Source organism: Grampus griseus, assembly GCF_964374135.1.
Source record: "Grampus griseus genome assembly, chromosome: 10".
NCBI classification, from domain to species: Eukaryota; Metazoa; Chordata; class Mammalia; order Artiodactyla; family Delphinidae; genus Grampus; species Grampus griseus.
The window spans coordinates 39773501-39786383 of record NC_139004.1 but is presented as its reverse complement, the minus strand read 5'-3'; the positions used below and the strand labels follow the sequence as shown (position 1 = coordinate 39786383).

At 56.2% G+C, this 12883-nt stretch overlaps 1 protein-coding gene across 1 annotated transcript in view; it reads left to right on the top strand.

Moving 5' to 3' along the window:
- Positions 1-9041: 9041 nt before the first annotated feature.
- The window catches only part of ITPR3 (inositol 1,4,5-trisphosphate receptor type 3), a gene marked incomplete at its 5' end in the record, with an annotated part of 66658 nt that continues 62816 nt past the window's right edge, over positions 9042-12883 (top strand). Inside the window, one exon of the mRNA XM_082664675.1 lies at positions 9042-9130. Within this exon, the coding sequence (XP_082520801.1) occupies positions 9042-9130 (89 nt within the window). The remainder of the gene's footprint in view (positions 9131-12883) is intronic.

Here is a 12883-nt window from a genome sequence, read left to right as displayed (position 1 = left end):
AGTAAGTGCTAATTCCCACTGCCTCTGAATGCGACAGTGTGCACTGTGGGTGTGGTCCTGGCTGCAGGTCTGAACAGGTTCTGGAGGCAACCTTCCAGCTCCCACTCCCAGCACTTGGGCCTCGAGGGGAGGAAGCTAGAGGAGCCACAGGAAGTTAATTTGTCTGGAACCCCTGCATTTGGATTCTCACTCAGGCAGTCTAGCATATTCCTCTTTCAAAGAACCCCGCCTCCTCTGGCACCCAATCCCTGAGTCTCCCATCCCCAACAACCTGGAGATCCTCCCTGCTGTCGAACCACTTTCCCTCCTGCTGTGCATTTTGTCTGTCGGGACAAAGGGGGAGCTAATGAATCGTGGTAGTTGGCGCTGGAATCTGCTGGAATCGGGGCAGGTGCAGCCTGTGCGTGGACCACAGACTGTGGTGCCCAGAGGCAAGGAGGCCCACCTGGCTCAGGATGGAGGGCGCCGGGCCAGGCCCCACTGGAAGGTGGAGTCAGGAAAGAACTAGGTGGCAGCCAGAGGTGGAGGCTGGAGGCACAGGCCTTGGTGGGGTCCCTGTGCCAGCTGCGAGGGTCCCCCCGGCCACCACCAAGGAGGAATTCGGGGCAGGGTCTGCGAGGGCAAAGGAACAGTCCTCTGCCAGGCATAACTCCTGAGCGAACAAATTCCCCTCCCAGGTTCCCTGTCTGTGACCTTTCTGCAGGGTGAAGATTAAGAAGACACAGGCTCTGGGGTCAGGCAGGCCTGAGTTTGAGTCCCACCTCATGTCACTTATTGGCTGTGTGACATTGTGCAAGTCCCTTCACCCCCCTGAGCTTTCTTTATCTGCAAAATGGAGACACCTTAGTAGCCGTACAACCGTCATCCGACCTGTTAGGTAACAGAATTTCCCTTCCTCATCCATTAGCTGTTTGATTGTCTAGACCCTCAGCTCTGTGAGCCTCTGTTTCCTCCTCAGTAATAAAATGGGGACAGGGCTGAGGGCCGACTAGGTGCACTAATGCAGCCAGAGCGCCACCTAGGGGTGGGAACCAGGTGTCGGCAGTGAGTGGTTGCTACTGTTTCCCTTTGTGGTTCCTGTTCCAGGCGCCTAGCCTTGGGGGGGTCTTCCTCTCTGCTCCCCCAGCCAACCCTGGGAAAGTACTGAGGGCCGGCTGATGAGCTGGGGGCCACTCTTGGGAGTGGCTACGCTTAGAAAGAGGGCCTAGAACAACATCAGTACCAGCCAGAGGAGGGAGTTGCTGAGGTTGGTTCAGCTGGGTTGGTCAAGGGTCTGCTGGGGCCAGGGGAGCCCTTGGCCTCCTGCCCTGTAGAGAGCCCCGCACACAGCACAGATTCCATCAATGTTTGTCAGGTGGCCGGATGCAGCCCTCCTCACCAGAACGCTGCCCTGAAGATCCGAGGCCGGGTTTGTTCACCGTCAACCAGGAGAGCCCCTTCCAGAGAGAAGCCTGCCCAGCTTCAAGGGCCCAGGCTCAGTAGGTTTCTGCAGCATCCGGGCCTCAGGAAGGCAGTACCTTGCTCAGCACCAGGGTTGCCTTCGGAGGTTCCGAGTCTGGGTGGTAATGGGGGCTGGGCTTCACCAGGTCTCAGTAAGTCTCCTGTCTTCTTGCCCGGCAGGCCAGGGAGCTGGGTGGGGGTGTGGGAGGAAGAGGCTGATAGCTGGGCCCTGGAATCCCTCCCCCCACTCCCCCACTGCTCTCCATCTGGCCAGCAGCCTCCCCCACTGCCCCAGGACAAGGGCCCCAGTGTCTGTTCAGCTCCCAGGCAAACAGCAGGCCTTTCTCTCCCTCTCCCCCTAGAGTGGAGTGCCTTGACCATGACCCCTCCCTGCCCCCTCCGAAGGGCACGGCACACCCTTCTCTGCACAAATCTCTTCCTTCTGAAAGATCCAGAAACAAAGGCTGGCAAACCTGGTGTAGGAGCAGGTCCTGTCTGCTGGGTGAAACCTCAGCCATTCCGAGCTGTGGCCGGGCAGCCCAGGCTCGCAGGCCTCAGTCCTGCCAAGGTGGGCGTGGGGTGCAACTGGAGGCCAGGGCCCAGCCCAGGTGGACTTGACATCATCCTGTTCGTCTCCTGCCAGACAAAGGCTGCTCCTGCCTGGCCCTGGCCCCAGGGAGGATTTCGTTCTGGTGCCCTTTCTCAACAGGATCACCACGCTGGTGTTCCCCCTCCTCCAAACCTGCCTCCCTTGTTGGCAGGTGAGGTGTAGAGGCCTGTGCAGCTTCCCCTCACGAGGCAGGGTCCCCCTCCTGAGTGTGGAAAGAGAATTGCCAGAGGCCTCCCTCTTCTCCAGGGGTCCTGCCAAGGTCCTGACCTGGGCATCAGGAGCGGGGTAACCTCAGAGGGTGACTGGGAGCTGTAATCAGACAGCCTCCACTGGAACCTCCACCACTGTTCAACTCTGACTTAGAACGAGGGTGGGGGTGGGGGTGGGGAAGGCACGTGCAGGCCAGCCCAGGCCCCTGTACTTCCTCCTTCTGGCCAGTGGGTACTCAATAGCTGATTACTCTATTGGGGAGGGGACTCAGAGGTCAGCTTTGTGGAAATCTCGATAAAATCTTCTGTCTCATAAATGTCCCCTCCTTGGTCATCCTATAAAACAAAATTCCATTATTAGATTGTCACTGCTTTAGATCTACAAGCACTTCTCTTTATTGAGAACCCTGAGGACTATGCCAACGAAGACAATTATAGAGAATATTCGCTGCTCGAGCTAAATGTTTTACAAAGTAGTTACTTATGTTAGATATTCTCCATTCACCCCGCTGGATACACTGTCCACTCTTCTGTGCTTGCTCTGTGTCCTGGGAGGCTGACCTCTATGGCCCGAATTACCCAGGCTCCCTTGTCCTCTGAGCCAATGGGAGGCACTGGAAAGAGACTGGAGGGCAGGAGGGGAGAGAGGTTTGGTGTTTGCTCCATTGGCTCCTTTTTGGGACTGGACTGGTAACAGCTCTCTGCAGTGCCTAGCTCCAGGCACTGCATCACCCCTGGCTGGGGCTCTTAGCCCCGCCCACACCTCTGCAATTCCATCCATTCATTAACCTCTCTTTAATCACCCACTGGGAATGTGTTGCCAGTTTCCTGCCAGGATCTCACCAACACAGCTCTCTATTCTTATTTTACACACAAGGACACTGAGGCCCAGAGAGGGGGGGGCAGCTTCTCTATAGAGCGCTTGGAGCCTGCACTCCGTGGTCTTGCTCCAGGACTTCTGCTTTTCACTGTTTGTGAAGGCGCCCAGGGCAGGGTCACCTTACCTGCCAGCCGACACCTCTGCACAGAGGAAGAGGAAAGACCTGGAGTTGGGCCCCTTGGATTCAGGACTCCAGAGCCAGGGGGTTTCCCTCTCAAGAGGCCAAAATTAGCAGTGGGAGGAAATCACTCTTTCTTCTATGACCAGTGGGAAGGGCAGCAGCAGATTCTTTGATCTCTTTCTTCATCAGGCCGGGACCACGTGTTCAGGTTAGCTGGCTACATTCCTCCGGTTGGTTTCCTCTCCAGGCCCTTGCATGTGGTCAGTGGTCAGCGAATGTCTGAAATAAATAGATATGGCATTGATGACTGGGAGGTGGGGTGGGGGGAAGGCCAACAGAGCAAGTTCTGTCTCCTTTCAGACTCCCTGGGAGGGTGACTGTGTGTGTGTGTGTGTGTGTGTGTGTGTGTGTGTGTGGGAGTGGGAGTGCAGGCTGGCAGGGCCGGCAGCCCTGGCTGTGGCTGAGTGCTTGCTGAGGGCTGAGGTGCCCGCCCAGGGCAGCTTATGGCATGGGGAAGGAATTCTCTGGGAACCCCGGCAGCGGGCAGGGTGGCTGCAGCACTGAATCGGCCCTTCTGGCCTGAATCCACCCCTCCCCTCCTGGCCCTGCTGCCACATCAGGAGCAAGGGGCCGAGGAAGCCCTGCAAACTGCCTGTTATCTGCCCGAAACCATGAGACGGCACAGCTAGCATGGGGCTGGCGTTCCTGCCCCTCCCAATCCCAGGCAGGGAGGGCCAGAAAGAGCTCAAAGAAAAGTCAGTGCCAAGGGTGAAATCTGGGAAGGTGATGTGAACTCTGGTTACAAGAAGGAACCGGAGACCCAGAGAGGTCTGTACCCTCTGCAAAGTCACACAGCAGAGCTGGGGAGAAGTCTCCAGAAGGTAGGTGTGGTGGTGGGGAGGCAGGGGAGCATGCTGATGAAGGGGGCCTAGGATTCAGAGCTGGCAGCCCCCCCACACCCTCCAGTTGTCTTATCGCCCCTGCCCCCAACACACACACAAAGTTCCCTTTGATTCCAGGGGAAGGGTCTGAGCACCACCCCCCCTTGACCCCTCAGGTCTGGGTTGGATGGAGAATAGGGGTGGGTTTCCTGTAGGTCTTCCTGCGGATGCTTGGAGCTTGGGGAGTGAGACTTTGAACCTCTTTAATTTTGGTTATAGGTTAAACATCCACATAGTCCAAAATTCAGAAGTTGAAAAAAGAGATACGGTGAAAAGGAATTTTCCCCACGATCCAGCCCCTGCCCCTCAGTTCCCCCTCCTGGGGGCCCCTGCAGTCACTGGCTCCCTGGGAATCCTGAGTTTGGAATTTCTGACCAGAGTGTCCCATCCCATCTGTTTTCCCTCTAGAAGAGGCCCCCCTTGGGAGGGGGTGCTGGGGGTACCCAGTCATGGAGGTTGGGGCCTGAACCAGTTGCCATGAGGATGGTGGTGGCTTCCTTCCTGGGCCTGAACTTGGCCCCAGCTTAAGAGTATCCTACTCAAGCCGCTCAGGAGGGGTGCGGCCCATCGGTTCTCCTTTCCAACTGCTTAGAGCACCCTGGAAGCTCCCACCTCCCACCTGGGGACCCAGGTGTCCGACACCCCAAGCTGGGGCTCCCACAGTCTCCCTTTATCCCCTGGTATAATTTATATACTTTCCCCATCTTCCTGCTCCTTTGACAGTTCAATTACACTCACATTTAGTGAGCACTTATGATATGTCCGGCCTGGTCTGGAGACACAAAATGAAATGGACACAGCCTCCTCCATCCAGGAATTCATGGTCTAGAGGGGGAGGCCAAAAAGGAGAGAGATCATTACAATTCAAGATGGCTCATGATATGTTCTCTGATGCTGGGGGTACAAAGAAGTTCCAGGCTAAAAAGCCTGACAATAGCAAGTGTTGGTGAAGGCATGGCTCAGTGGGCATACTTCTAGTGGCCGGTGAGAGGGTGACTTAGAAAGGCCACTTTGGAGCATAATTTGGTGATTCCTAGGAAGTTGACCATGCACCTTCCCTGTGACCCAGCAAGTCCACTTTCTAAGTTCTCACTCTGGAGTAGAGTTTTTCAAACTTTTGGACAGGTATCCTCAATAAGCATGAACTGTGATCCAGAACGTGCCACACACACCTTTCACCCTAATGGTGACTTATGTTACTTAATAATAAAATAATGTGATGCACATTATTTTGTAATCAATGTGTTTTTTTTTTTTTTTGCACACAGGGAAAAACCACTGGACTGCCAGGGAAGTCCTTCTAATCAATTATGAGTTTTTAAAAATGCTGATCTTGGGGCTTCCCTGGTGGTACAGTGGTTAAGAATCTGCCTGCCAATGCAGGGGACCGGGTTCGGGCCCTGGTCCGGGAAGATCCCACATGCCGCGGAGCAACTAAGCCCGTGCACCACAACTACTGAGCCTGAGCTCTGGAGCCCATGAGCCACAACTACTGAAGCCCACATGCCTAGAGCCCATGCTCTGCAACAAGAGAAGCCACCACAATGAGAAGCTTGTGCACCGAGATGAAGAGTAGCCCCCATTCGCCGCAACTAGAGAAAGCCTGGGCGCAGCAACAAAGACCCAACGCAGCCAAAAAAAAAAAAAAAAAAAAGACCCAATGCAGCCAAAACTTAATTAATTAATTAATTTTAAAAAATGCTGATCTTTACCCACTCACTTGATTTCATGACCCACAAATACATCTGAGTCCATAGTTTGAAACACTCTGCCCTAGAGACACTCATGTGTTTGCACAAGGAGACAAGAATGTTCACTACAACATAGTTGTAATAGCCAAAACCTAGATAGGGCTTTCATGGTCACCGACCAAATAGATAAACAAATTGTGATGTGGTCAGGAAGTGGACTGTCACACCTCTGCTCCAAGTACCAAAGGATACACATGGGGTGATACTATTTATATAAAAGGTAAAAAACCTGAAGAGTGATAGAGTACATTGTTTATGGATACATCTGTACCTGGTACAAGCATAAATCAGGACAGTGGTTCTTCCTGGAGGGAAGTGTAGCTGGGAGGCATCCATAAGGAACTTCAACTGAATTTTTTTTCACTTTTTTTTTTTTTTGCGGTACGTGGGCCTCTCACTGTTGTGGTCTCTCCCGTTGCGGAGCACAGGCTCCGGACGCGCAGGCTCAGCGGCCATGGTTCACGGGCCTAGCCGCTCCACGGCATGTGGGATCTTCCCGGACCGGGGCACGAACCCGTGTCCCCTGCATCGGCAGGCGGACTCTCAACCACTGCGCCACCAGGGGAACCCTTTTTTTTTCACTTTTTAACTGAATTTTTAAGGTTTAGTTTAAAAATATATATACTGGAACCACTTTGCCGAATATTAAGATTTGACAAAGTTGGAGGAAAGATACAGGGTGCTCACTATATTTTTGGTATATTATTTTAAATTTAATAGTATTTCTAAAAATATTTCATAATAAGACTTAAAAGATTGCTGCTCCAGGACATCAGGGAAGGAGAATTTATTCTGACCATAGGAATACAAAGAGGGGGGTGGTGGAGGGAACCCCAGGAACCTACAGAAGTGGGACTGGACGTGGTCCTAGGGAAATGAGATTGAACATACTCAGTTCTTCTTAACTGGGGGATGCTGTGATGATGGCTTTATCCCACTTCCCCCACATGTTGGTACAATATTCTCCCCATTTAACAGACAAGCAAACAGAGGCCTTTAACAGATGGAAATGGAGGCTGAGAGAATTGCCTCTGGAAAAATGGCAGAGCTGGGCCTCTAACCCAGGCCTATGAGAGTCAAAGCCTGCACGGTTCACAGCACGGTTCTTGAGGAGAGAGTACTGGGCTGAAGTCAGGAGCTGGGGGTCAAGGGCTGGGCTTCTGGCTCCAGTTGCCATGAACCGGCTGTATGACCTAGAGGTCTGGTTCATCCTTCTCTGGGCTTTGCTCATCTCTTTTTGGCAGAGTGGCCTGGGTGAGGTTTTTCCAACTGCAATTTGCAACCCATGTGGTACATTTAAAAGAGCAATTTAGTGGTTCACAATCAGTATTAAAAAACAAACCAAAACACAAACAGAACAGAAAATATCAGAGTGCAATCACAGGTCATAAGGGTAAGTATTGTTTTGTGAAACTATTGTTTTGCTTATATATAGATGAAGGTGCCGACTGGTCTGATGTAAAACTTATTTGCTACTGTGGATCCTGGTGAAAAGAGTGTAAGACACTGAATTCAGCAATCCCGGAGGTGTCCTCCTCTCCCACATTCTAGGGGTCTTTGTGAAAAAGCCACAGGCCCAGGGGCTCTTCTCTCCCCCCCCCTGCGTGTCAGCAGCTGTCTCTCTGCTCTTCGCTGCCTCACCCGTCCCCGGGTCTTTCTCCTTCCTGCTTCAGTCCTCAGTCCCCTCCTCCCTTTCTCCCAGGGACAAGCCTCCCCCTTCCCAGGAAGTCAGGGTGGGGTGGGGTGTGGGGTCGGAAGGGAGTAAACGTGATCGAATGGCGGTGGCAGTGAGCACTGTATCCCAGAAGCAAAAATAAAGGACTAGGAAGCAAACACCCAAGCACCCGGGAACAGAACAGAAAGTAGGCGAGCTGGGGACGTGCGTTTGAAGGCAGGACTTCGTGAGCAAGAGCTCAGCGGCGACACCGCAGCGGGTCACTCACAGGGGGCCGGCACTGGCCTTGTGCTTATTGGCGCTCGGGTGCGCAATTAACTAGCGAAGGTAGTTTTCACTCCTGCCCCCCTCCCCCCGTTAAAAGAAAAGAAAGAAGAAGCCGGGAGTTTTGGAGCCAACTCCTGGAGAGGGAACGGCTGAACTGATTCGGAAGTTGGATCTCTTTGTACACAGGAATGCGGAGAGAAAAAAACAAAACCCACCCCATTGCTTCATTTCCCCCTCCAAGCCCGAGCACTTTCTGTTGTGCAATGAAAAGGCTTTTCACGTTGAGAAAAATGAATCCCGATTTGCGCTGCGAAGGAATGAGCGCGCCTCTCGGCGCGAGACGGCTCTCAGCTGGGCGCGGAGACGGCTCTCAGCTGGGCGCGGAGACGGCGCGGTGGCCGCAAGGAGACCGCGGCCTGGGCGCTCGGAGGCACCTCCTCCGCGCGCGACTCAAGGTAGCGCCCGCGGGGTCGTTGGACTCCCCCTTCCGCGGGCTGCTGCACGGCTCTCGGCGACCCGAGGGCCGAGGAGTAGATAGTTCGGGGAACCTCGAGGGCGGAGAGCCCCCAACTACGGCTGGGCCTCCTGGGGATGGCGGTTCCGCGAGTCTGGCTGGTGACTCGCCGGAACTGAAAACCTGTCCCGGGAGCCCGCTGGGGCCCCGGGACCCCTCGGAATCGCTGGGGGCAGGAGGCCGGCTCGGCGTCCGGGAGACCGGGCCGGGACGCGCAAGGGGCGCGGGAGGAGGGCCGGCACACGTGGGTGCCGGCGGGCGGGCCGTGGCCGGGTGCGGGGTGGGGGCGGGGTGTGGCTTCTCCGCCTCCCGGGCGAGATTTACATGTGTGTGTGGCGGCCCCAGACTTCCTGCTCTGCTACGCTGCAGGTACGCGCGGGCCGGGCCGGGCGGGCGGCGGGTGAGCCGAGACGCGGGCACCTCCTCACCCGGACGCCACCGCCGGCTCCCGGGCCGCGCCGCGCAGCCTTCCGCCCCGGGGGCTGCTAGCCCGCCCCGGCCGCGCCAAGCGCCAGGCTCCGAGGTGGGGGCGCGCCCCTCTCGGCCTCCCCGGTCATCTCCGCCCTCAGCACCTAGCCTGGCCGCGCGCCCCTGGGCGCCCCCACCGCCCGGGCTCCCCGGAGGGCCGCAGCCATGAGCGAGATGTCCAGCTTCCTCCACATCGGGGACATCGTCTCCCTGTACGCCGAGGGCTCAGTCAATGGCTTCATCAGCACTCTGGGGTGAGTGAGCCGAGTTCGGGGCGGGGGGGCGCGGTGGGCCCTGGTGCTAGTTGCGTGCGTCCTGCTGCCTCCCGCCGACAGAGGACCTGGACGTCCCCAGCTTTAAGGAGAGGGGGAACGGCTCGCCTCCTTCTTTCAGAGAAAGGAAGTGAAATGTTTGCCCAGGTAAAGTCGGGCGCCCAGCCGGAGTTGTCAGGAGGCGCCCCCCTTCGCGAAGCCTCCACCCTGGCGCTCTCGCCCTTCTTCAGAAGGGGCGGGGAGGCCGAGACTTCCTCTGCAGGTGGTCCCTGTAAGGGGGCAGGTGGGTGGCTGAGGCGTTAGTTAGGGAAAGGCATCCGGGCCCGGACGTGACCGGCTCTGGCGTGGGGCGGAGCCGTGGCGGGGTGGGCAGGCTCAGCCCGGAGTCCTCTAGTAACAGACCTGTCGCACCTTTGAAGGGTCGCACCTTTTCCTCCTAGCTCTCTTCTGCCCTGCGCCCCCCCTCCCCCGCCCCCATCACTAGGAGTGTCTTCGCAGCCCTCCCCTTCCAGGCGTCCCAGGTTCCTGCCGGCTGCCCCCTTCTCCCCGCCTCTCCCTGTCAATTTCCTGAGTAGCTCATCTGGTGCCTCTGGGTCCCTGGTCCCAGGATCTCTGGAGCACTTTACCAACATTAATTAATTCTGGCTGCCACCCCACCGGGTCTGGATAAGCAAGGAATCAATTCAAGTCCCTGGAGAGAGCCAGGCCTGAAGCTGGCATAGGACAGGGCAAGAATTAGAGCAAATGGGTTTCATCTTCAGAGAGCAGTTGAGTGAGTCGATGGGGATGGGACGTAAGAGTGATTTCTCCACCTCTCCAGCCTCAGGGCAGGGCCTGTTACCTTTGTCACATTTTCAGTCTGGGGACTTGTGTTAAATGGTCTCATCTTCCCCAGCACACCCAGCCGTTTTATTTTAGGGTAAACCCACCCTCTTCTGCCGACCCTACCCTCATCTGGATGCCAACCAGCTGCAAGGTGTCCTCTCCCTGGGGACTTTCGGAGGACAGCCTTGGCACTCTAAACCCAGGGCTGGCTCGCCCTTAGCTGGGGAGGTGGGAGTCACCTGGCTCCCTTGGTGTCTTGTTGGGAGTTTAGCTTTAGTCCTGTGGGAAAGATCGGGAGGGTTGGAGGTCTGGCTTAGCCAACAGGGAATGGATGCTGACTTGGAATTCCAGAATACCTGCGCTCCTTATCTCAGCACCCTCCAGGCCTTCTCATTCCCCTCCCCATTCACATGTGGACTCCCCAGCCCTGCATTCCCTCCCAGCTACATCTCACTCGTCTTGCTCAGTTTACCAAAGGATGGGGTAAGCTGCATTCCTGGCACATAGTAAACACGTCTGATAGAGCTGAGGGAAGGAGCAGAGACTGTGGGGACGTGGGGGATGCAGGGGTAGACGGTGTCCCCCTGCCTGGTGTCTGAACAGTACTGGGGACTTTTGGGAAATGACCATCTTCTCTGTTGCTCTGAGTGCCAGGCTCAGGGCTGAGCACACTGTGGGGGCTTTTTTTTTTTTTTTTTTTTTGCGGTACGCGGGCCTCTCACTGTTGTGGCCTCTCCCGTTGCGGAGCACACGCGCAGGCTCAGCGGCCATGGCTCACGGGCCCAGCCGCTCCGCGGCATGTGGGATCTTCCTAGACTGGGGCACGAACCCGTTTCCCCTGCATCGGCAGGCGGACTCTCAACCACTGCGCCACCAGGGAAGCCCTGTGGGGGCTTTTTTAGCACCTGTGAGGATCTAACAGAACCAAGGCCGTCCACACAGGCCTCATCCCCTCACTAGGGATTCCCTCTATTGCTTCCTAGCACAGCTCCCTCCCGCCCTGGCCCTTCCTGCCCCAGGAAGCTGCTTCCTCCAGTCCAGTTTGATTCTCAGGCAGGGCCTGGTGACCGCCCAGAGCCATTCTACTCCAGGGGCGGGTTCCCAGTGCAAACATCTCCAGGAGCTCCCAACTTCTGCCGATACACGCACGCCCACCCTCCCGGCACTCCCACCCTCCCAGCCTGGCCCTCTAGCACTGGCGTGTGCTGGCCCCAACTTAACTTTCTATTTTTTTTTTTTCCACCACCCCCTTCACGACCCTGACACTCCAGGTGCACCACCTGGATTGGGATTCCTGGAACCTTCCCCACGCCTTTGCGGTCTGGTGTGCTCTTGTGGTCTTGTCTCCGTCTCTTTACCTTTGTTCCAGTTGCCCCTGCCCTTCAGCCAGTCTCCACCTGAGTAAATCTGACCCACCCTCTCAGACCTGGTACAAAGCGGCCCTACTTTGTGAGATCCAACCCCCCTCCCCCACCCCGGCAGAATTAACCCCTTTTCCCCCGTGCTTCGCACTGCTTTATACACATTCCTCTCCGGTGTTAACTGTGTTGTTTTACAATTAGTTGAAGGTTTCTCTGTAGAGCCCTCTAACACTGGGCACTTTGCCAGGATTGACTGATTAATCACCCCATTCCTCCACTCAGGCGCTGTGCTGGGCACCTTCTCAGAACTTCACTCAGTGAAGGAATGGTTTCTAAACACCCTAAGGCATCGCTACTCAAAGTGTAGTCCTTGGTCCAGCAGCATCAGCAGCTCTGAGAAGCTTGTTAGAAAATACAGAATCTCACACCCCTGCCTGTCCTGCTGAATCAGAATCTGCATTTTGAGCCCCAGGGGATTTGGAGCCTTAAAGAGAAGCATTGCTCTATGTGATTCTCTCTCTGCTCCAGCCTCACCGGAATCTTTCTGCCTCCATCCTCAGCTCTGGTCCCCTCTGCCTTCATCCTGGCTGTTGGTGCCCATGTCTGCGAACCCTGGAGGCTGATTTGACTGAGTTCCCAGGCGATCGCAATGCTCGGTGCCCAAGAGGTGCCCAGTAAGGGCTGGAGAAAATGAATTTGATGAGGACAGGGGCAGCCTTGGTGGACAGTGGGACTGGCTCAGCTGGGGGAGTGGAAAGGGGGGGGCATTGTTGGAGGAGGGAGTCTGGGGCAGCTTCAGATTCCAGCCAGGCTCTGCAGAGCCAAGTGGAGGAGGCCAATTAGAGCTGCCTGCGTAATTACAGCTCCCAGTGGAGATTGTACATTAACTCTGGGTTGGGAGGATGGGAGGGGTCTGGGGAGTGGATCCTGGAGCAGGTTGAGACCTCAGCCGGGAAGGAAAAGCAGGCCCACGCCTGTTCTTGGGAGGAGAGCATGGCCAGGGACACTGCCTCATCCCTCACTGCAGGTGGGAGGCAGCAGAGGCCAGGGCTGCCGCGGCGGGTTAGGGCCACTTCAGGTGAAGGATTTACTATGGCTCCCGGCCAGTGACTGTGGGAAACCGGCCCAGCGTGCAGGGTAGGCCCCTCAGGATCTCATGTCCAGTTCCTAGAAGGTCTCTTTTGAATGCCCAGAGGGGTGGCCCCCAGACCACTGGGATAAGCTGGGGAGTGCAGGTGAACTGGGTCTTGCAGTCGAGCTCCCAAGATTTGTCAGATGGCCTCCGCCTGCACGTGGCTGGGCCTTGGAGCACCATTTGGGGGCTCTCAGGGCCTCTGGACCTGTGTCACCCAGGGCTGGGTGATCTCAGGGAGTAGGGTCAGAAGTGACCTTGGGATTCCGTGTCTACCTTCCAGCCTGATCTGCTTCCCCAGGAGGGTGGTAATTGGAGGTCAGGACCCAGAAAACGTGGAGGTAAATGTGGAGGAAGTCCCAGGTCCCCAGGGTCAGGACCTGCTTTGTCACTAACTGCGTGGGTGATTTTGGCAAG